The 24169-nt window shown below is 46.0% G+C and overlaps 1 protein-coding gene across 1 annotated transcript in view; it reads left to right on the forward strand.

The window, feature by feature from the left end:
* DMRT1 (doublesex and mab-3 related transcription factor 1) overlaps window positions 1-24169 on the forward strand; it is a 139353-nt gene that overhangs the window by 48334 nt on the left and 66850 nt on the right. The window contains exon 3 of the mRNA XM_060199755.1: window positions 19065-19348. Coding sequence (XP_060055738.1) covers window positions 19065-19348 — 284 coding nt within the window. The remainder of the gene's footprint in view (window positions 1-19064; window positions 19349-24169) is intronic.

The raw sequence follows: 24169 nt of genomic DNA on the forward strand, positions 1-24169 counted from the left end.
TTCAACATCTTCCTTTGCTTTCTAAATCTTATTTTAAAGATAGAGACAGGAAGAGAGAGAGAATGAGACCACAGCACCGATGCTGCATTTTTGTGTAGTGGGGAGTTGGATTCTGACTCTTGCGAGGCTGTTAGGTCTTATTCTATGTGTTTCACCTTCTTAGCTTCGGTGCAAAATAACTCTTGACAGAATGGAAATAGCTTTAATTTTATTATTAGTTTGTAATTTTAAAAAAAATTTTATGAGAAAGATATACATTCTTCTGTCTCCTCAGCCTGAATTTTTGTTTTAAACTACCTTTCAGAGGGAAGTGGACAGGAAAACAGAGTCCTGCCTTCTGTAAATAAATACTAAATGTAGGGGTATCTGTTAAAGAACTTACGACTGAGAACTTTGCTCTTCCTCTCTCCTCTTCCCTATCTCCACCTCTCTCCCCCAGCAAACTTTAAAAGGAGCTTTACAATTAAACATCCAAAATCAAAGACAAGGGAGTAGCAGAAAGGGCTTTGGGTCATTCCCTGTTGAGGGGTTATCAGCTCCCACATAATGAAGGAGGGGATTATGCTTTACTTTCCTATTATTTGAAAGGGAGTTAACACTCCACAGAGGTGGGGAAGGTACATCTGGAAGAGGTCTAAGATACTTCTGATTCAAGAGATGTGGAGTCCTTTGCTCTAGCAGCACAGAACCTTGGAGGTCACAGACCAAGCCAGGAGAATCATTACACATGGTAATGGGCAATTACAGATAATGGCCTTTGGGGGCGGCAGGGAACCCACAGCCCCACAGCCTTGCCTGCGATGAACATTGAGTAGCACATTAACTTTATAGCGAGCTAAAAGTTCAGCCCTACAACACCAGCCTTCCACCATGAATGCATTAAAAAAAAAAAAAAAGCTGTCTGTGGTGGTAGAAGCGATTAATTTCAGGGAGGAGGAGGCAGGAATGAGGGGAGGACGGAGTTCAGGGCCTCAAAGCCCTGGTCAGCTCTTCCCCACCTTCGCCTCTAAGCAGGCAGCTCTGCAGTAAAGAGGCTGTTTGCTGTCCTGGCAGCAGGTTGGTGTTTGACTCTGAAAACAGCCCTGTCCGTCTTGATTGCCTTGTGGGAGAAACAAAGTGTTCCCTCGGGTTCTGATTGTGGCTTTAGGGAGTGACAGCAGGACACAGTATTCAAGGCTACTGTCTGACCTCCCTGGGGAGGCCAGGGGCAGAGATGGCTGCTCTTTTACCCATGGACTGGCCCTCGGATGCCCAGCCAGAGACAACAGAGTTGGGGTACCCCAGGGACTGAGCACTGGGAGCAGGACTGACCTTTTCCTGCAGCTTTCCTTGACACTCATTTGATGGCAGAGAATGTTAATACTGAGGGTTTGTTCCGTTCCTTTATCTTTTCTTCCTTTCTTTCTTTCTTCCCTCCCTTTGTTGCCCTTGTTTTTTTATTGTTGTAGTTATTATTGTCATTGTTGTTGGGTAGGACAGAGAAAAATAGAGAGAGGAGGGGAAGAGAAAGATACCTGAAGATGTGTGTCACCACTTGAGAAAACGACTCCCCTGTAGGTGGGGATCCAGGGGCTCGAACCAGGATCCTTAAGCTGGTTCTTGTGCTTTGCGCCACATGTGCTTAACCCTCTGTGCTACCGCCTGACTCCTTTTTCTTTTCTCTTTTAAAATGATTATACTTCGTTTTTTAATTTTTATTATCTTTATTTGTTGGATAGAGACCGTCAGAATTTGAGAAGGAGGAGATAGAGAGGGAAAGAAACAGTCACCTGCTGCCCTGCTTTACCACTTGTGAAGCTTTCCCCCTGCAGGTGGGGACTGGGGGCTTGAACCTGGGTCTTTGTGCACTGTAGTGTGTGCACTCAACCAGATGCACCACCGCTGGCCCCCAATCATCCTTTCCTTCCTGCCTTCCTTCCGCCTCCATGGTTATTGCTGAGTTTGATACTGGCACTAAGAATCTGCTGCTCCTGGTGGCCCCTTTTTCCATTTTACTGGCTAGGACAGAGAGGAATTGAGACAGGAGAGGAGATAGAGGGAGAGAAGGAGAGATACCTGCAAATCTGCTTCACCACTTGTGAAGTGGACCCCCCTGTAGGTGGGGAGCCAAAGGCTTGAACCAGGATCCTTGAGTGGGTCCAAATGATTCATACTATGTGCACTTAACTGGGTGTGCCACTGCCTGGCCCCCTTTTCTTTTTCTTTATGGAGGGGTATTGATGGTTTACAGCACAGTTGACACAGGAGAACAATTTCTCATCTCCCCACAATAGGTGCCTACAGAAGACTGTCACCCCAGCTTAGATCATTTCCACCATCATGCACCAGGGCCTTAAAGCCTTCTCCATGCCCTGCCTTTCTCCGACTGAAATGTCACACATGTCTTCCCATATCGTCTTCATCCCCTATCACCACCAGTCTTGGATGATTGCTGGGGTTCTTTGCCTGTATGATTCTATCACTCCTAGCAGATGAATTTCTCCTCTTAGGTGGTGGCCCAGGAGGGGCTTGAACCCGAGTCCTTGTGCATAGTGACATGTGTACATTGGGGACAGGTGGTGGTGCAGCCAGTTAAGCGCATATATTACCATGTGCAAGGACTTGGGTTCCAACCTCCTGCTCCCCACCTGCAGGGGAAGCTTCGCAAGCAGTGGAAGCAGGTCTGCAGGTGTCTCTCTCCTTCTCAGGTTCTCTCTATCCTAACTAATAAAATAGAAAAGGAAAAGGGGGGAAGAGGGGAAAAGGCTGTCTGGAACAGTAGATTCATAGTGCTAGTACTGAGCCCCAGTAATAGACCTGTTGGCAGTCAACAAACAAACAAAGAAATAAAGTGTACTCTACTAATTAAGCCTGCCCCTCTGTTGTACTGACTGCAATTCATAGAGAATATTCTGCTTTACTTAGATAAATATTTGGGAGAGAGAGAGACGAATATTTGAGTAGCCCTTTCAGATTGCTATGACTATTCTTTGATAGTCGGTTAACTGGATCCCGGTTCGAGCCAGTTAACCACCTTCATTTTTTTTTTTTTTAATTTTTTATTTAAGAAAGGATTAGTGAACAAAAACATAAGGTAGGAAGGGTACAACTCCACACAATTCCCACCACCCAATCCCCATAACCCACCCCCTCCCATGTTAGCTTTCCCACTCCTTAGCCCTCTGGGAGCATGGACCCAGGGTCGTTGAGGGTTGCAGAAGGTAGAAGGTCTGGCTTCTGTAATTGCTTCCCCGCTGAACATGGGTGTTGACTGGTCGGTCCATACTCCCAGTCTGCCTCTCTCTTTCCCTAGTAGGGTGGGTCTCTGGGGAAGCTGAGCTCCAGGACACATTGGTGAGGTCTTCAATCCAGGGAAGCCTGGCCAGCATCCTGGTGGCATCTGGAACCCGAGTAATGAAGTTGAAGGGTTGCCATTCCACACGTGAAGTCTCTGGATACAGTCTGAGGTGAAGCATGTTGAGGTGGCAATCGTTGCTTTGGTTAGGTTAACCACCTTCATTTTTAAGTTGTCCAGAGATTCTGAACAGAAGCACAGCCTCTGTCAAAAGCACTTCAGGTTTGGGCTGGTGAAACAGCTCATGCTGCTTTGCCATGTGCACAACCCAGGTTTGATCCCAGCTCCCACCCCATTGAAAGAAGCTTTGGTGCTGTGGTATTTGCATCTCTCTCTCTCTCTCTCTCTCTCTCTCTCTCTGTATCTTTTTAAAAAAGAAGACTCCAGGTTTAATGTTCCTCATTGTGAGAGGTAGATACTACAAGGACTGGAGAAGGCTTTAAGAAGTAGGATTTCTGTTGGAATGGAGTGAGTGGGAGGTGACATGCTGGATGTGTTCCTTCTCCCCCCTTTGCCCGAGTGGCCCTGTGTCTTCCAATCTGAGGGAGGTGCTGACAAAGCGCCCACTGTCTCTGGAGTTTTGCCCTTGACAGGAGATGCTGGATGGGGATGCTAGAGAGGGAGAGAGAGTGAGAGAGAGAGGACGAGACAGACTGTCTTACCAGGAAGATAGGCTTTCAGGGCCGTGAGAGAGTGTACTGCTCATCAAGTCAGAGAAAAGGCAGTTCCCCATATCTGACTCCCACTGGAGCACAGACATCTATGTCTCTGCTGGACCCGGGGGATTCTGGAGTGCCCAGAGTGGGGGTGTGGGGGTGCAAGGAGAACTCCCTGAGCTGGAGCCAGAGAGGATAGAACAAAACCTGAGGAGAGTTATTCCCAGGGGCACAGGGACAGACAGACAGTTGCTAGATGCCTGTGAGGCCACTCTTTACTTATTTTTTTCTTAATTTGTAATTATAGTGGGTTACAAGATTATACGGCCAGAGTGTATAGTTCCACATCACACCACACCCACTACCAAAGTTCTGTGTCCCCACCCTCCCACCTCCCAAAGATAACCAGGGTTCTCACAAGTCTTAGAAACAGTTTGCTTGCTTCTGTTTTGCCTTTTCTTCCTAGTGCATGTGTATCCAAGCTCTAGATTCCACATGAGTGAAAACATCCAGTAGTTGTCTTTCATCACTTTACTTACTTGTCTAAGCATAATCACTTCTAGTTTCTTTTTTAAATCTTTATTTGTTGGATAGAGACAGTCAGAAATTGAGAAGGAAAGGGGTGATAGAGAGGGAGAGAGACAGAGAGACACCTGGAGCACTGCTTCACCACTTGTGAAACTTTCCCCCTGTAGGTGGGGACCAGGGGCTCAAACCTGGGTCCTTGCGCACTGTAACATGTGCGCTCAACCAGGTGCACCACCACCTGGCCCCAATCACTACTACTTTTATCTGTTTCATCCCAAGGACACAACATCATCTTTTTTTGATTGCAGATAGTATTTAGTATTCCATGGGATATATATGTCTCATAGCTTCATTATTATTATTATTATTATTAATTATTTTGCCTCCAAGGTTATTGCTGGGGCTCAGTGCCTGCACCGTGAATCCACTGCTCCTGGAGGCCATTTTTCCCTCTTTTGTTGCCCTTGTTGTAGCATTGTTGTGGTTGTTGTTGTTATTGTTGTTGTCCTTCGTTGTTGGATAGGACAGAGAGAAATGGAGAGAAGAGGGGAAGACAGGGGGCAAAGAAAGACAGACAACTGCAGACCTGCTTCACCGCCTGTGAAGTGACTTCCCTGAAGCTAGGGAGCCGGGTTCTTGAACTGGGATCCTTAAGCCAGTCGTTGTGCTTTGCGCCATGTGCAGTTAACCTGCTGCACTACCGCCCGATCCCCATCTCATAGTTTCTTTATCCAGTCATCTGTTGATGGGCATTTAGGCTGCTTCCACTCGGTGGCTATTGTGAATAAGCAGATATGAACATAGGGACACATATGTCCCTTCAGATTAATGTTTGCATGCTAGATGGAGAAATGCCTAAGAGTGGTATTGCTGGATCATAAGATGATTCCATTTTTATTTAAGGGCTCTTCAGTATACCATCTTACAGTGGGACTAAGGCCACTTTTGTCAGACGCAGTTTTTCCTTGGGGGCAGAATTTAAGCTCCATTGAACTGAGTCAGCTTCCTCTCTGCCTCAGTTTACCTGCCTGCTGGCTCTGCTGATCCCTCCCTCTCCTTTCTTTGGGATTCTTTCTTTTTAAAAAGTATTTACTCATTTAATAAGATAGAGAGAAATTGAGAGGTGAATGAGGTGATAGAGAAAGAGACACCTACAGACCACTTGTGAAGCTTCCCTTCTGGAGGTGGTGACCAGGGGCTAAACCTGGATTCCAGCACCACCACCTGGCCCCAGATTCCATTTTTTTTTTTTAACCTTTGTCTATTTGCTCCCATTCATTTCCCCCTTGGGCTCTCTGCTGTGCAAGAAGCAAACTCCCTGAGGGTAGGGGGTAGCTTAGAATACCAAGCCTCCGCCCACACCTCCACACAATGGATGTGGTGACCTGAGCCTTTGGGTGGCCTCAAGGAATTCCCTTGGAATCTGGGTGGCCTCCCTTACAAGGCCTGTTATTTTCTTTTCTGTGCTTTTGTTGCCCATCGTGCGTGCGTGCGTGCGTGCGTGCTTGCGTGCATGCCTGTGTCTCTGTGCGTGCACATGCGCACGTGTACCAGAGCTCTGGTTTATGGTGGTGCTGGGGATTGAATGTGGGACCTTGGAGCCTTAGGCACGAGTCTTTTTGCATAACCATTATGTTACCACATTAAAAAAAAAATGCCACTAGGTTTTTTTTTTTTTTAACTTGGTATAGTTTTTTATTTTTAAACATTTATTTTCCTTTATTGGGGATTAATGTTTTACATTCACCAGTAAATACAATAGTTTTTTATTTCTTTATTGGGGAATTAATGTTTTACATTCAACAGTAAATACAATAGTTTGTACATGCACAACAATGTTATGCATGGTATATATTTTTTTTAGTTTGGATTTTTAAAAAAAATGTATTTAAGAAGGGTGCAATTCCACATAATTCCCACCACCAAAGCTCTGTATCCCATCCTCTCCCCTGATAGCTTTTCTATTTTTTTTTTATCCCTCTGGGAGTATGGACCCAGGGTCATTATGAGACGCAGAAGGTAGAAGGTCTGGCTTCTGTAATTGCTACCCCGCTGAACATAGGCGTTACCAGGTTGATCCATACTCCCAGCCTGTCTCTCTCTTTCCCTAGTGGGGTGGGGCTCTGGAGAGGTGGGGGTTCCTGGGCACATAGGTGAGGTCATCTGTCCAATGAAGTCAGGTTGGTGTCATGGTAGCATCTGCAACTTGATGGTAGAGTATTGGAGTTGAAGGGTTGACATGCTACGCTTGGAGTCTATGGACACAATCTGAGGTGAACCGAGTCTAGGTGGTACTGTTTGCATTGACCACTAAGCTTTTAACGGCGGCTCAGTGACTGCATGACAAATCCACTGCTCCTGGAAGCCATTTTCCTTCCTGTCTCCTTCCCTTCCCTTCCCTTCCCTTCCCTTCCCTTCCCTTCCCTTCCCTTCCCTTCCCTTCCCTCCCCCTCCCCCTCCCCCTCCCCCTCCCCCTCCCCCTCCCCCTCCCCCTCCCCCTCCCCCTTCCTTCCTTCCTTCCTTCCTTCCTTCCTTCTTTCCTTTTCCTTCCTTCCTCCCTTATTAGGTGAGACAGAGAGAAGTTGAGAGGGAGGGAGAGATAGAGAGACGGAGTCAGAAAGACACCTGCAGACTTTCACTGCTTGTGAAGCTTCCTCCCTGCAAGTGGAGAGTGGGGGCTCGAACCTGGGTGTTTGTACTTGGTGACGTGTGTACTCAACCCAGTGTGCCACTGCTTGACCCCCATTTTCTCTTCCTCCCCCTCTCCCTCCCTTTTCTTTCTTTCATTCCTTCCTTTTAAAAAAGATATATTTATTTACTAGAGGGAGAAAGAAAACACCAGAGCATCACTCTGCACATATGACATTGGCAGTTGAACTCAGGACCTCATGCTTGAAAGTCTGACACCATATTCATTATGCCATCTCTACGGCCATGGGTTTATTTTCTTAAGGAAAACTGTCTCCTTGGAAGAAAGCTTGGTCCTTCCTCCGCCAGCAAATGACTTTACATAAAACTCCTTTGGTGGCTGGTGGGGAGAAACTGGCGTAGCACATCCCACACAGTGTTTGAGTGATATTCAGAAGCCAGCATCAATACAACTTGTGCTGTGGAAGCTTATATTTGTGTTCTGGGTGGTGTTGGACCTGGTAGAGTGCATATATTACTGTGTTCAAGGACCTGCGTTCAAACCCCCAGTCCCCACCTGTGCAGTGTGTGTAGGAGGTGAAGCAGGTCTGCAGGTGTGTCTGTTTCTCTCTCCCTCTTTTTCCTACCCTTTTCCCTCTGACACTTTCAAAAAGAAAAAAGAGGAGAAAAAAAAAGACCAAAAGACCATCAGGAATGGTGGCATTATCATGCAGGCAGTGAGCCCCAGCAATAACCTTGGTGGCAGTTAAGAAAAAAAAAAGTTTTAGTTCACCATAGTCCGGGGCAGCCTACTGCTGTGTGTGTCTTAGGGAGCCCTAGTGTGTGCGAGCTATCGCCCTTGTAAGTTTCCAGAGGTGCTGGTCAGGCTGCTTTGTGCACAGTAGGAGCTCAGCAAGTCTCTTACATGGAGTGCGCAGAGTTCCTACAGCAGGGGAAGGGGAAAGGGTGGTGCTGTCCCTCCCATCTCCCAGCATCGACAGTGTGCACACTGCCTCCCCGTTATCAGGCCTCTCTCTCTGCACAGCCTCTGTTTTATCTCAGAGAACCAGCCTTCTGTGTTGCGTGGCATGGCAAGCTTCACTCGTTAGAGAGTTTAGGAGACCCCATTGTCCATGCAGGCAGTGACTTCTCTTTCTTCCTTCCTTGCTTTTTTTTTTTTAATTTATTTTTATTACCACCAGTATTATGACTGGGATTCAGTGCCAGCACTACAAATCCACTGCTTCCCCTGACATTTTTTTCTTTTCTCTTCTCCCCCATTCTTGTTTTATTGACTAGGATAGAGAAAAATTGAGACGGGTGTGAGGTAGAGAGGGAGAGAAAAAGACACCTGCAGACCTGCCTCACCACTCCTGAAGCCTCCCCTTGCAGGTGGGGAACAGGGGCTTGAATCCAGATATTGGTACATAGTAATGTGTGTACTTAACTGGGTGAATCACCACCTGGTTCCCTTTTTATTTCCTATCATTCTTTTTTCTTAACATCTTTTTTATTATTAGTAATTTAATATTGATTTGTAAAATTATAAGATAACCGGCACAATTCTTCACTGTTCCCATCACCAGAGTTGTGTTCCTGTTCCCATTGGAAACTCTGGTGGTTCTTCCAAGGTCAGATATAGGTTGACTATTATTCCTATAACTATCTATCTATATAGTTAATTTTTTGCCCATTTTTTCCCTATGGTCCTGCGTTCTCTTCCTTCCTTTTTTTTAACATTTATTTATTTATTCCCTTTTGTTGCCCTTGTTTTATTGTTGTAGTTATTATTGTTATTGTTATTGATGTCATCATTGTTGGATAGGACAGAGAAATGGAGAGATGAGGGGAAGACAGAGAGGAGAAGAGAAAGATAGACACCCGCAGACCTGCTTCACAGCTTGTGAAGCGACTCCCCTGCAGGTGGGGAGCCGGGGGCTCGAACTGGGATCCTTATGCCAACCCTTGCTCTTTGTGCCACGTGCACTTAACCTGCCGCACTACTGCCCAACTCCCATTCTCTTCCTTTCTAAGTAATGCCTATACCTAGTACTACTTCTGAGTGTCCTTCCTTTGTCACTCTTCTTTCTCAGGGTCCTGATGGAATTGGAGTTCAGAGCTCTCTAGTCATCTTCTTCTAACATTTCCCCTCTTCTGGGAGTATAGACCAACATGTTTTTTTAATCTTTATTTATTTATTGGCTTAGGACAGCCATAAATTGATAGACAGGGAGATAGACAGAAATACCTGCAGCCCTATTTCACTACTTGGAAAGCCTTTCCCCTGCAGGTGGGGATCAGGGGCTAGAACCCAGGTCCTTGTGCATTGTAACATGTACTTTGAACCAGGTGTGCCACCATCCAGTTCTTGGAGCAAAATTCTTTATGGGGTGCAGAAGGTGGGAATTCTGGATTGAGATGGATAGAGAGCTAGAAGAAGAGAGACACTTGCAAACTTGTTTCACTGCTTGGGGAGCAGGGGCTTGAACCCAGGTCCTTGCGCATAGAAACACGTGCATCCAACTCCCAGGCAGCGACATTTCTTTCTCCTCACATATCTGTCTTCCTCGTTCTTCTCTTGCTTGCAGAGGAAGCCTCCGAAAACAGCATGTGGCATGACTTAGTTTTAACTCTCCCTCTAAAGTTGAAGTCTTGCTAGGAGCTGGCTACTCCGACGCTGCTGCCCTGCAGAGAAGAATGCCCAGGGCAGGAAGCTCAGCGCACCTCCCTGTTCCTTCAGTGGGGTGCACCCCACTGCTGTCAACCTCCAGATGCCATGATATGTTACCATTCTTGAGACTTTAATTCCCCCCCCCCAGTGCAAACAAACAAAAACCAGGGGTAATGACTTGGACTTTTTCCTCATAGCCTCCTAGAGCCCAGCATCTCATAGATGGTGGTGGATAATTTTGAGATTCTCCATTTACTGGTCAACACTTCCACCTAATTGGCAACTCTTAAAATTAGGTGTTACATCTGGCAGCTGTGTGCTTGGTGGAATGCAAGGACCTGGGCCCCCACTTGCAGGTGGAAGATTCATGAGTGGTGAAGCAGTGCGGCAGGTGCCTCTCTTTCCTCCTCCTCTCTATGTGTCCCCCTTCACTCTCAATTTCTTTCTTCCCTATCATATAAATCAACTTTTAAAATACTAGATGTAGGGGCCAGGTGATTGTGCACCTGGTAGAATGCACATGCAACCATGTGCAAGGACCTGGGCTCAGCCTCTGCTCCCCATCTAAATGGAGAAATCTTCATGAATCCTGAAGCAGTACTGCAAGCATCTCCCCCCCATCTCTCCTACTCTTTTCAATTTTTTTTTTATCTCTATCAAATAAACAAATAGCAGATGTTATGGGTCCAGGAAATAGCTCATCAGGGTGGAACACTTTTGCACCATTTTACTGTGCAAAAGGACCCAGGTTTGAGCCCCGGGCACCACATGCATCGTGAATGGTAGAAAGGTACTGTGGTTTTGTCTCTCTTTCTCTCCCCCTCTCTGTCTCTACCTGAAATTTAGAAGGGCAAGGAAAATCTACTGGGAGCAGTAGGACTGACCTATTGTACACACATTATCAGGTGTGCGTGACCTGAGTGGAGAAGAAGAGGTAGAGAGAGGGAGGGGAGAAAAAGAAACCCTAGAAGCTACTGAGTGGGCCTAGGCAAGGTATGGAGTTACAAAGCCAAATGGAACCTGCAGGCATAACTAACCATTTGTGGGATGTGTGTGTGTGTGTGTGTGTGTGTGTGTGTGTGTGTGTGTGTGTGTGTGTTTCTTCCTCTAGAAAGCAAGAGTGACTTCAGGTTGGAACCTACAGGATTCAAAGTGCAACAGCATTGGGCATGTTGACACTCTGGGAAAGGAGGGGGAAAGCCTCCACAAGCCTTCAGATGAATTACTGGTTAACTGCTGTGAATACACTGCGGGCCTGGAGATCAGCCTCGAGCATGGCCAGATCAATAAGGGTGTTTATCATGTGCAGGTATTGATCTACTGTAGTGGAGTGAATCATATTTCATATCGCGTATACGAGTGCAAGGAAAAGTAGCAGAGACTTTGGGAAGCTTTGTAAGAACTGGGCGTGTGCAGGAAGAATGGATGATAGGAGTCACAGCTGTGAGCATTCGCGGAGTGGTGGTATCTGCAGACCCGCAGTGGCTCAGGAGGAAGAATGTTGGTTGGTCATGTCTCCAGATATCTCTCTCTCTTCTGCTACCTGCTACCTTTCAGATCTGTTGATTCTTGTCCTGCTGGCTTTTCTTCCTTAAAATGCAAATTACAACCGCACCAGTCTTGCTGACACTGGAAACACCTGACTTCATATTTCCCTTTGCATCCTGACAGGACCTAGGAAAATAATTCAGAAAACTACTGCAGCCACCCAGCAGAGGTTGCAATGGCTGGAGCTTTGGACGTGATTATGTGAGGTCCTGAGTTCCATCCTCTGCATTGCATGTACCATAGTGATGCTCTGGTCTCTCTCTCCTCTCTCATGTTAATAAATGAATACATTTTTTAAGAGTGGGTAGGAGAAGGTGGTCACCTGCTAGAGCATACAAATTAGCATGGGTGAGGATTCGGGTTTAAGTCCTCAGCCTGTCCTGTCCTATATAGCACCTACCTGTCCATTGGGCAGGGCAGGTACTGTGAGTGGTACTGTGGTGTCTCTCCTTACTCTGTTTCTCCTTTTTCCTATGGTCTCCAAGGTTATCTCTGGATCTCGGTGCCTGCATGGTGAATCTACTCTTCCTGGTGACTTCCTTTTTTCCTTCCTTCCTTCCTTCCTTCCTTCCTTCCTTCCTTCTTCTTTCTCGCTCTCTTTCTTTCTTTCTTTCTAATGTCATTGATAGAGACAGAGAGAAAACAAGAAGGGACAGAGAGACACACACCTGCAGCACTGCCTCAGCATTCATGAAGCTTGCTTCCTCCCTGCAGGTAGGGACCAGGGACTTGGAACCAGGTCTTCTCTGCCAGGTGTACCACTGCCCGACCTCTCAGATTCTGTCTTTAAAAACAAAAGACCGGGGGTCGGGCGGTGGCCCAGTGGGTTAAGCACACGTGGCGCAAAGCGCAGGGACCGGCGTAAGGATCCCGGTTCGAGGCCCCGGCTCCCCACCTGCAGGGGAGTCGCTTCACAGGCAGTGAAGCAGGTCTGCAGGTGTCTTATCTTTCTCTCCCCCTCTTTCTCTGTCTTCCCCTCCTCTCTCCATTTCTCTCTGTCCTATCCAACAACAAAGCAACGTCAACAATGGCAATAATAACCGCAGCGAGGCTGCAACAACTAGGGCAACTAAAAGGGGGAAAAATGGCCTCCAGGAGCCATGGATTCATGGTGCAGGCACCGAGTCCAGCAATAACCCTGGAGGAACAAAAAAAAAAAAAAAAAAAAAAAAAAACACCAGTGCCAAGAAATAGTGCAGGCATGGAGCTCCTGCAATAACCCTGGTGGCAAAAAAAAAAAAAAACCAACAAAACCTCACATTCTCCTGGGAATGATGCCATTGAGTTTTCTAGTATTATCATCCTTGCTGAGTGACCTTGGCCAGTTTTTATTTTAGGAAAAATACTGAGATCCACTTAATAGAGTTTGCAGTAAACTCGTGAAGATGTTTCCTCTTCAGTATAGTTCTCTGGTCTTTGTATTTAGTCCCACTACCAGTTGCTGCCTCCCCATCACAGTGTGCATTCTTTTTCCTTTTTCCTTTTTCCTTTTTTTTATTTTTGCCCCCAGGGTTATTGCTGGGGCTCGGTGCCTACACTGTGAATCTACTGCTCCTGGAGGCCATTTCCCCCCTTTCTGTTGCCCTTGTTGTTCATCAGTGTTGTAGTTACTATTATTGTTGTCGTTGCTGGATAGGACAGAGAGAAATGGAGAGAGGAGGGGAAGACAGAGATGGGGAGACAAAGATAGACACCCGCAGACCTGCTTTACCACCCGGGAATCGACTGCCCTGCAGGTGGGGACCCGGGGGCTCAAACCGGGATCCTTAGGCCTGTCCCTGCACCTTGTACTATGTGCAATTAACCCGCTGCGCTACAGCCCGACCCCTGCAGTGTGCATTCTGCTTGAAGCCCCCGGCCTTGATCCCTGGCACCACCTGAGAGAACCAGTGACAGAGACTGCTGGAGCTCCAGGGGTCCTGGAGATGAGCTGTAGGGTTGTCTCACAAAAAAATATACAATAGAAAACTGGAGCCACTCCACACTGCTCAGCGGTGGAGTGCATTTGTTGTTATTGCCTCTTAAAAATCAGGTCTGCTTCAGATAGCTGAATCTGACACTCAGAGTTTCTGATTTGGGGGAGTCTGGGGTGGAGCCCAAGAATGTGTATTTCTCTCAGTTTTTCAGGTCATGCTGAGGTTGCCGTTTCAAGGCCAAACACTGAAATCCATAGGGCTGGACAGTGGCTTGATGGATGTATATTTCAACCCTGGGAAATTTGAATGCACATAAAGACAGTTCTTCATATCCCCCCATTTTTGGTCAACAGGGTTGTCACTGGGACACAGTGCCTGTCTGACTCTGCCATCCTACCAGACATTTTTTAAAATAGGTGTTGGGATGGAGGGAGAGATAGTAAGGGCACCTGCAGCACTGCCCCACCACTGGTGAAACTTTGCCCATTCTGGTGAGAACTGGGGGACTTGAGTATGGTCCTCATGCATAATTGTGTGAGCCATCATCAGCCCCATTGCACAATGGTATGTTTTTTAAAATATTTATTGATGAAGGAGAGACAGACACACCAGAGTACAGCTTGGTTCTGGCTGATGGTGATCGGGCTTGAACCTGAGACTTAGAACCTCAGGCATGAAAGTCTTCTTCCATAAATATTATGCACCCTTCCCAGGCCCCTATAAAAATCATTCTTAACATAGACAACTAAGTTTTTTTTTTAATTGCCACCAGAGTTGTTGCTAGGGCTCAGTACCTGCACTGCAAACCCACTGTTCCTAGCAGTCCTCCCTCCCTCCCTCCCTCCCTTCTTTCCTTCCATTTTATTTGACAGTGCAGATAGAAATTGAGAAGAGAGAGAGACAGAACACCTGCAGGACCTGCTTCACTGCATGTGGGTGAAGGTGTAGGTGGGGGTAAGAATTAATTTCTCATCTTGGGCATCACCCCATCAGATGGTTCCTCCTGGCTTTTTTAATATTTATTTATTTTCCCTTTTGTTGCCCTTGTTGTTTAACATTGTTGTGGTTATTGATGCCGTTGTTGTTGAATAGGACAGAGAGAAATGGAGAGAGGAGGGGAAGACAGAGGGGGAGAGAAAGACAGACACCGGCAGACCTGTTCACCGCCCGTGAAGTGACTCCCCCGTAGGTGAGGAGCCAGGGCTCCAACCGGGATCCTTACACTGGTCCTTGCACTTCATGCCACATGCGCTTAACCCGCTGCGCCACCGCACGACTCCGTCCCTTTTTAAAGTCAGCAGAACATGCCAGCTCCCTCTCTTCTGGCACATCTTGGTACCTTTTCTTCCTGTGTCTGACATTTCTTACCTCCCTGCACCTGAATTCCAGAGTCCCACTGTCCTGTTTTGTCCAGTGTCATCTTCCCTGTCCCTTTCCTTACCCCTAGCTCAAATTCCCTTCTGTATTTACAGCCATCTAGTTCTCTCCCTGGACTGCTTCCACTGCTCCTTGGATAAGCTTTTCCTTTGCTTGTCTTAAGAGTTCCCATCTGTGACTGAGGAGGATAGCATAATGGTTATGCAAAAAGTCTTTTGTGCCTGAGGCATCAAAGGTTTCAGGTTCAATCTCCAGCAGCACCATCAGCCAGAGCCAGGCAGAGTTCTGGTGCAGAACAAAAAAAAAAAAAATCAATTTTATACACTCCTCTCTTGGGGATATACCCTAAGGAACCAAACACACACATCTAAAAAGATCTGCTTATACCTATGTTCATAACAACACAATTTGTAATAACCAATACCTGGAATCAACCTAGGTGCCCAACAACAGATGAATAGCTGAGAAATTTATGGTATATATACAGAATGGAATACTACTGAGCTATTAAAATCGATGAAGTCACCTTCTTCACCTCCTCTTGGGTGGAGCTTAAAGGAATCATGTTAAGTACAATAAGCCAGAAAGAGAAGGATGAATATGAGATGATCTTACTCATAGACAGAAGTGGAGAATTAAGAACAGAAAGAGAAACATGAGGTAGAACTTAGACTGGGTTTGGCATATTGCACCAAAGTAAAGGACTCTGGGGTGGAGGGGCTTTCAGGTCTTGGTGCCTGATGGTGGAGGAGGAGCACGGGGGTGAGAGTGTTTTGCAGAAAGCTGAGAAATTTTACACATGTACCAACAGCTGTATTTACTGTAAACCATTAATTCCCCAACTGAAAAATGAATTAACTAAAAAAAAGTTGCCTTCAGTCAACAGAGAAAATAATTTGGCTGGTAGAGCCTTGGGCTCTCAAGCCTGAGGATCTTGGATCTACCCTTGGTGCTGTGCTGCATGTTCCAGAAAGATACTCGGTCTTGTCTGTCTTCTATGTATGTCATGTGGAGCTCTCTCTCATAGATAATAAATAAAATACAACAAAAAGGATTTGTCATCAAGTAAACCAGCTCAAAATACATCTCTGACTTATTCCCTTCTGTGCTCAGACGTCCTTGGTTCCCACTGCACCTTGAAGACAGCTGAGAGAGTTCAGCTGAGACCCTTCCCCTTGTTCCAGCCCATTGGCCACGCTATATCTGTGTGTTAATTTTTTTATTATTATTTATTTAGAATAGAGACAGAGAGAAATTGAGAGGGAAGAGGGAGGTGGGGGCAAGAAGAGAGAGAGTCATCTTCAGCCCTGCTTTGCCACTTGTAAGGCTTTGCCTCTGGTGGAGACTGGAGGCTTGAATCCGGGTCCTTGTGCATGGTAGCATATGTGCTCAACCAAGTGTGCCACCACTCGGCCCCCACCTCTGCTTTTTTTGTACCCTGTCCATCACTGTCAGAATCTCCCCCAACTTCTTGCTTCCTTTGTCTTTGCTACCTCCTCCACCCTTCTTGGCCACTATTTTATCAATTTATACCTATTTTGCCAGTAGCTCGTTTTTAAAGGACATTGAGGGACCCTTTTTAAAGGGTCCATTAAATAACATGGTGGTTCTGCAAAAGACTGCCCCCCCCCCCAGGATTATTGCCGGGCTCGGTGCCTGCACCACAAATCCACCGCTCCTGGAGGCCATTTCCCCCCTTTTGTTGCCCTTGTTGTTGTAACCTTGTTGTGGTTATTATTATTGCCATTGTTGATGTTGTTCGTTGTTGGATAGGACAGAGAGAAATGGAGAGAGGAGGGGAAGAGCCTGTGAAGCAACTCCCCTGCAGGTGGGGAGCCGGGGGCTCGAACTGGGATCCTTATGCCAGTCCCTGCGTTTTGCGCCACATGCGCTTAACCCACTGTGCCACCGCCCGACCCCTTGCAAAAGACTTTCATGCCGGGGCTCTGAAGTCCCAGATTCAATCCCCAGAACCACCATAAGACAGGGAGGAGCAGTTCTCTGATTTAAAAAGAAAAGAAAGTAAAGGCATTGGGGAGGGCAGGAAAAGAAAAGAAGGCAAAAATAATAGAATTGCCTTTTCAGTCCCAGAGATGGTGGCAATGGGTATGGTGTTGAACTCTCAAGCATGAGGTCCTGAGTTCAAGCCTTGGTATCTCATGTGCCAGAGTGGTGCTCTGGTCCCCCCCCATTCTCTCTCAAATAAATTTGAAAAATTCACACTCTGTCCCCCCCCATGAGGTTTCTGTAATTCCTTCCTAGAAGGAAAGCCATCTTTCTACTGCCTGAATTTCCATAAAAGTTTGTGCACATGCCTGTAGGAGAAGTCTTCTTATTTATAATTGCATCATATTTTTCACCTCAGGTTATAGATTTGCTATAGGCTGGAACTACCTGACCCTAATGCATTTATTTCAGGCCGTCAGACCAGCTCTTTGAACATTATTTAACAAATCTACCTTGGCAAGATGATTTAACAGTTGAAAGTCTAGACCCAGGATTGGCAAACAGCTTGTGCATGTGAATAGTTTTTTTGCAACACAGTTAGTGGTAGTAGGAACATTCTGTGATTGAATGTCTCACAAAGCCTAAAATGCTGAGACTGAGCTGACCTTTTACCCAAGGAGTTTGTCCACTTCTGGTTTATTCCATTGTCCAGACAGCTGAAGGAAACTATAGCAGCTGGGGAAGGAAGCAAAGGAAATACTGTTCTTTCCATTCTTAAACTTTTGCTTTGACTTCTGATATGTCTATGTGGCTATATATTTAGGATACTAGGATTTTTTTTACTACTGTATTTAAGGTGAAGTATGAGGGGAATGACTGAAGGTAGTTCGTCCAATAGAGTACACACTTTGCAGTGTGTGAGGCCCAGGTTCAAGCCCAGGCACCAATTGAGAACGCTGGATGGTGGAGCAGTGCTGTGATGCTTTTCCTCTCTGAGGGTATGTGTGTGTGTGTGTGTGTGAGAGAGAGAGAGAGAGAGAGAGAGAGAGAGAGACAGAGAAGGAGAGAAAGAAGAAAAATTGGGTCAGGAAGGGGCATGTAGCAGAACCAAGTATGTGCAAGGACCTGGGTTCACTCCCAAGAATCACTTTTAATAATGGGGGGGGGGGGTTGGGCAGTAGCGCAGTGCGTTAAGTGCACGTGGCACAAAGTACAAGGACCGGCATAAGGATGCCAGTTCAAGCCCTTGGATCCCCACCTGCAGGGGAGTCACTTCAAAAGCGGTGAAGCAGGTCTGCAAGTATCTATCTTTCTCTCTCCCCTCTCTGTCTTCCATTTCTCTCTGTCTTACCCAACAATAGCAGTGACAATAGCAACAACATCAATAATAATAACCACCACAACAATAAAACTACAAGGGCAACAAAAGGGGAGGAAAGCACGGTGGGGGCTTGGCAGTAGCGCAGTGGGTTAAGTGCACATGGTGCGAAGCTCAAGGGCCTTTTGTAAGGATCCCAGTTGGAGCCCCTGACTCCCCACCTGCAGGGGAGTCGCCTCATGAGCAGTGAAGCAGGTCTGCAGGTGTCTATCTTTCTCTCCCCCTCTCTGTCTTCCCCATCTCTCTCAATTTCTCTCTGTCCTATCCAACAACAGCGACATCAATAGCAACAATAGTAGTAACAACAACAAAGATAAACAACAGGGGCAACAAAAGGGGGGAGTGGCCTCCAGGAGCAGTGGATTCGCAGTGCAGGCATCGAGCCCCAACAATAACCCTGGAGGCAAATATATACGTATGTCTGTAAAAGAATAGCAGTGAAGTACTACTAATCTTGAAGTAATGTTGCTGACAGCAAAGTTCATTAGTTTTGATCATTTAACTTTCTAGACATTAGGATAGGAACTTTTGGTAAAAGTTAATGTGCCAGGCTTATTTAACAAAAATAACCTTTAAAGTATTTTTTTTGGATTCTCAGTTTAAAAAAAAATTTTCCCCACACCACCATAAGCCAGAGCTGAACAGTGCTCTGGTTAAAAAAAATCAAGTTTTGGGGATGGACAGAGGTGCAGTTGGTTGAGTACACACACGTTGCTATGCATAATGACCCGGGTTCAAGCCTCCAGTTCCCACCTGTTGGGGTGGGGGTCTTCAAAAGTGGTGAAGCATTGCTGCAGGTATCTCTGTCTCTCTTTCCCTATCTCCCTTGTTCCTCTTGATTTTTCTGTCTCAAAACAATCAAGTAATGAATACACAAGTAACATCTTTCGGTCGTTTTGCCATATTTGCATCGATCTTTGAAATGTTCTCTTACTTTCCTTCCTGCAGGAAAAGGTAGGCTCAGGGTACCTTGCCCTGTACTTCTACAGGTCTCCAGGAGGAAGGGGATATGTTGCCAAGGTCTGGAGGTGTAAACTTTTGTGAATTTCCACATTAAGTGACCTTTTTTCTGTCTTCCTAGAGGGACGTATGGTGATCCAGGACATCCCGGCTGTCACCAGCAGAGGGCACATGGAGAACACGCCTGACCTGGTCCCAGACTCCACCTACTATAGCAGCTTCTACCAGCCGTCTCTGTTTCCCTACTACAACAATCTCTACAACTACCCGCAGTACTCCATGGCCTTGGCTGCTGACTCCTCCTCTGGGGATGTGGGGAGTCCCCTTGGGGGGTCCCCCGTGAAGAACAGCCTTCGGAGCCTCCCAGCACCCTACGTGCCTGGTCAAGCAGGAAACCAGTGGCAGGTAAGATGCTACCTATAGCAGAGTGGACATATACATATACATATAAAGGCCTTGCACACAGGATACACACATAAACTGGATATTTGAAAATCACAGACACACGGGGTCGCAAGCAGGTAGCTTACCCAATAGAACACACACATTAATGTGCACAAGGACCTAGGTTCGAGACACATGCTACCACATAATCGTGTCTGCGTGGAGGGTGGTGTGCTGCTATAGTGTCTCTCTCTCTCTGGTTCTCTCTTTCTGTTTTTCCCTCTGTTTATTTAAAAAAAAAAAAAAAGGAGGTCCCCAACAGTAGTGGAATTGTGTGAGCAATAACCTGGGGATAGAGAGCTAGAGATAGAGAGATAAGAGACATACAGAGAAAGAGAAAAGAGAGGGAAAAAGGTTGGGCCAAGTGGTGCTACACCGGTAGAGTGCACACATTACCATGTGCAGGAACCCTGCAGATGGGAAGCTTCACAAGTGGTGAAACAGTGCTGTTTCTCCTACTCACTTCTCTCACCCTATTTCTTTCTCTCTCTATCAAGAAAAATGGAGGAAGTATGCAGGTGCACACAGGTGTATCTATCTCAACACAACCGTGCATCTTCTGTAAGATTAGTGTAATTCATTTTCCACCCTGTTGTTAGCATCATCTAACCCCAGAGGGTGGCTGCAAGGAATTATAAAGAGACATGCACATTTGAAAAAAAAGAGAAAGGGAGAGAAGCACGCACATCTCTTTAAATCTCTCTTTTCTCCTTAAAAGTATTTTATTGATTTTTATTTTAATGAAAGAGCTACAGATAGATGTTAGATAAGACAGACTGACCAACTGACCGGAAAACTGCTCAGCTTTGGCTGATGGTGGTGCTGGGAATTGAACCTCTGACCTCAGAACCTCAGTCATGAAAGTCTTCTGCAGAACCTTCATCCTGTCTCCCCAACCCCCTTTTCTCATTTTTAAGTATCTTTTGCCTAAGGTCTCAGCCAAGCAGAGTCAGTTTCACGAGTGTCTTCCTGTAGGACTCCTCTCTACTTTTAGCCTTGTCCCTGCCTTCTTCAAGCAGCTGAGAAGGTGCTGGGTGCAGCTTTTTGGGTGGCACTAACTTTAGTGTTGAATTGGCTCACTGGGAGGGAGAAGTGTTACACTCTGCCCGTGAGCCTGTGAGAGAGGAAATAAGAGGAATTGGGTCATTGCTGAGCTAGACCCACTTGCCTGCATTTTTATGCTGGAAATGGTATGAGGACAGACTCCCCTGAGTGAGGACAAAGGCTGGTATCCCTGCTAGCAAGATTAAGGGGAGCAATCTTGCCTGAAGTTTCCTGAGTTTGTGGGGACCATGCAGTTGGAAGTTATTAGTACCATCTCTGGAACCACTACTGCTAGAATAGATATCATCAGTAGAGACGCTGGAACTTAATTTAACACAAACAGATGTGTTTGTTTACCTCCAAAGACCTGGGCTTGAGCCTTATTTCTGGTCAGTTACTGGTGGCTATATATTTTCATACAGCAAATAGTTCTGCAGAGATATATTCTTTTCTACAACTGTGATTGATGCCTGTTCCTTTTAGAAATAACAGCAAGAGCAGTAGCTGTCAGCTGGTGAGCAGAGAATCCTCCCCATGGTGCTCAAAGACTGTCTGTCTCCTTCTGTACAGTGAGGGTCTTGAGAGTCAGAGAACTGACCTACCAGTGATTCCTTAGCTAATGGGGGAGCTGGAGTTTGAAGCTGTGTTTGGCTCCAAAGCATGTTTCTCCAGCATGTTCTGGGTCTACAGCTTTCTCAAGAGCCCACTGGCCCTTGTGAGCTGAGACCTGCAGGGGACAGCGCAGAATGTCTCTGACTTCACCCATCGCTGGGGCCTGGTATGAATACTCAGCGACTCTCTGGTTCTCTCTAGAGCCTTGAAATTTCTACTGAGGTTCTTTTGCTTTCTTTCATTCATTTTATAGGACAAAGAGATTGAGAGGAAAGAAGGAGAGAGAGGGAGAAAAACAGAGACGTCTGCAGCCCTGCTTCACTCATGAAGCTTCCCCCTTGTAGGTGGGAAGCAGGGGCTTGAACTTGGGTCCTTGTGCATGCTAACATGTGCCTGTGTGGTAAGGTAGCAAGCACACTATCCATGCGAGCTATTTTCCCTGCTCTTTAAAAGGAGATTTATTTAATTATATTATTTTACTGAGAAAAATATTGATTTGAAAGACCGTTGTTATCCCAAGTGTACAGTTCCTTATTTCCACACCCTCCATCAACTTTTCCTCTTTCACTGCCATAAGATACTTTTTTTTTCTTTTATCTTTCTTGCCATCGGAGTTATCACTGAGGCTCAATGCCTGCACTTGAATCTACTACTCCTGGGGGCCATTTTTGCCCTTTGAAAAAAAAGATAGGACAAAATGGAAAGAGAGGCAGAGAGAAAAGGCAACAGAGACATTTGAAGACCTGCTTCATGGTTCATGAAGCTTCCTCTCCTGCAGGTGGAGAGTGGAGACTTGTAAAGTGTGCGCTCAACCCAACTGTGCCACCGCCTGGCCGCCTCTTTTTTTATTTTTAAAGGTACTATTAATGATGTATGAGAGGGGGAAGGGGGAGATCAGTGCACTGCCCATCTATTTCCCACATCATATCTTCTGTTTTGTATTGAGCTAGAATAGATATGTTGCAGGTTTTTGACTGAATGGTCCTGTACTTGTGTGGAAAGCTCACAGCAAGTCACTGTGTCCTCACACACTCTCTTCCAGCTGTTGAGATCTCTTAGACCTCTCTTAGCAATGTAGGCAGCCCTGGATTTTTTAACATTTATTTATTTATTTACTTTGGATAGAGATAGAAATTGAAGAGGAAGGGGAAGATAGGTCGAGAGACGAGAGACACCTGCAAGCACTGTTGTACCGCTTCTGAAGTCTCTCCCCACAAGTGAGGAAACCAAGGGCCTGAACTTGGGTCCTTGGCATGGTAATGTATACACTCAACCAGGTGCACCATCACCTGGCCCCTCAGCCTAGGATTATCAACTGTGGTCCTCATGACTTAATTTATTTTATACCTGAGGTCTGCACCTTTTGATTCCCTTCAGCCATTTCACCCACTTCTCCTGACTTATGAGTTTCCCTGTAAAGTCAAACAAGGTACATGCAGTTATTGAGTGCATGCTGTGTGCAAACAGCCAGCCAGCAGATTCAGTTCACCTGGGCTGTTCTCTGGGCTGCCTGAAAGGCCAGTTAACCTGAACCCCAAGATTCTCCGGTGTCTCAGCCCTGAGCATTGTCCCCATAGCTGCTTCTACCACCTCTGGTCCTGTGGGGATTTGTAGCCCACTCCTAGATGCCTGTCCTGTTGTGAAACAGAAATAACACTGGAACCAACTCAGGATGAATGGCTGGCTCTGGTGGCCAGCGGCTCCATTTCGCTTCGGTGTTCGGCGTTTAATTGCCTGCAGAAGCTGTTTATGGCTCCGTGAACTCCTCCACGGCAACATTATCTCTTAAATAAACATGTTGTACCAGGCCGACGGGGGTGGGGGGAAGAGGTGCATATCAAGTGAGCAGAAATAAATATACAAGGCCCAGTGGAGCTGTGCCTGGGACCTGCCTTCCAGCCTTCACAGAGCTTCATGGAAGCTTGTGCCGTCAGATATGTCGATAGATTCACATTCCAACCACACTTGAGGTGTGATCAAAGTGACCAGACAGACAGTTTCCTCAATTCTGGTGGTTATTTGGGCCCCTATTTATGCTTCTGAAATGCATTCATTTATTAAATAAACATCAAGATCTTTTATTTGTTTATTTTTTATTGCCACCAGGGTTATCACTGGGACTTGGTGCCTGTGTGAGAAATCCACTACTCCTGATTGCCAAGTTTTCCTCTTTTTTTATTTGAGAGAACAGAGAGAAATTGAGAGAGGAGGGGGAGATTGAGATGGAGAGAGAGAGAGAGACTCCTGTGGAACTACCTCACCACTTGTGAAATTCCCCCCCTGAAGATGGGGAGTGACAGCTCAAACCTGGTCCTTGTGCATGGGAATATGTATCCTTTACCGGGTGCACCGCCACCCGGCCCCCTTATTATTTCAAGTCATTCTTTTTCTTAACATTTTATTGATTTGCTTTTATAGGACAGAAATTGAGAGGGAGAGGAGGATAGAGAAGGAGAAACAAACACCTTCAGTCCTGCTTCACTGTTAATGAAACTCCCCTGTTTTGTGATTGAGGAAACCCAGCCCCAGAGAGACAAAATAACTTCCTGCTCTCATGTCCCTAGCTAGTGAGGAGGGAGGTAGACTTTGAGCATGGCCTTGTTCTGCTCGGAAGTTGAGCTTATGTCCACTCCATCTGCTTCAGTCCCTGAAGGCAGTAGGCATTGGATTTTCCTTCTGTGAAACCCCAGAAATTATTTTGTATGTTTTTTAGACCCTATGACCTGCCTTACATGTTTTCAGAGAGACTCAATAGGTTAGTCACCTGTCCTGTGTGATTTTTTTCCCACCAGGCCCTTTTATTTATGATGGGTAGTGGTTTAAAAGATTTTAAGAAAACAGCAAGGGCAAGAAAAGGGAAAAATAAATAAATAAAATAAAATAAATGATTTTAAGATTACAAATAGAGGGGCGGGGTAGATTATAATGGTTATGCAAAGAGACCTCCTTGCCTGAGGCTCCAAGGTTCCAGGTTCAATCCCCTGCACCATCAAAAACCAGTGCTGAGCAGTGCTCTGGTTAAAAAAAAAAAAAAAAAAAAAGATTTAGTCTATATCTAGGTTTTGGGACTTATTTTTTTATTTATAAAAAGGAGACATTAACAAAATCATAGGATAAGAGGGGTAC

Source organism: Erinaceus europaeus, chromosome 10, assembly GCF_950295315.1.
Source record: "Erinaceus europaeus chromosome 10, mEriEur2.1, whole genome shotgun sequence".
Taxonomy (NCBI): Eukaryota; Metazoa; Chordata; class Mammalia; order Eulipotyphla; family Erinaceidae; genus Erinaceus; species Erinaceus europaeus.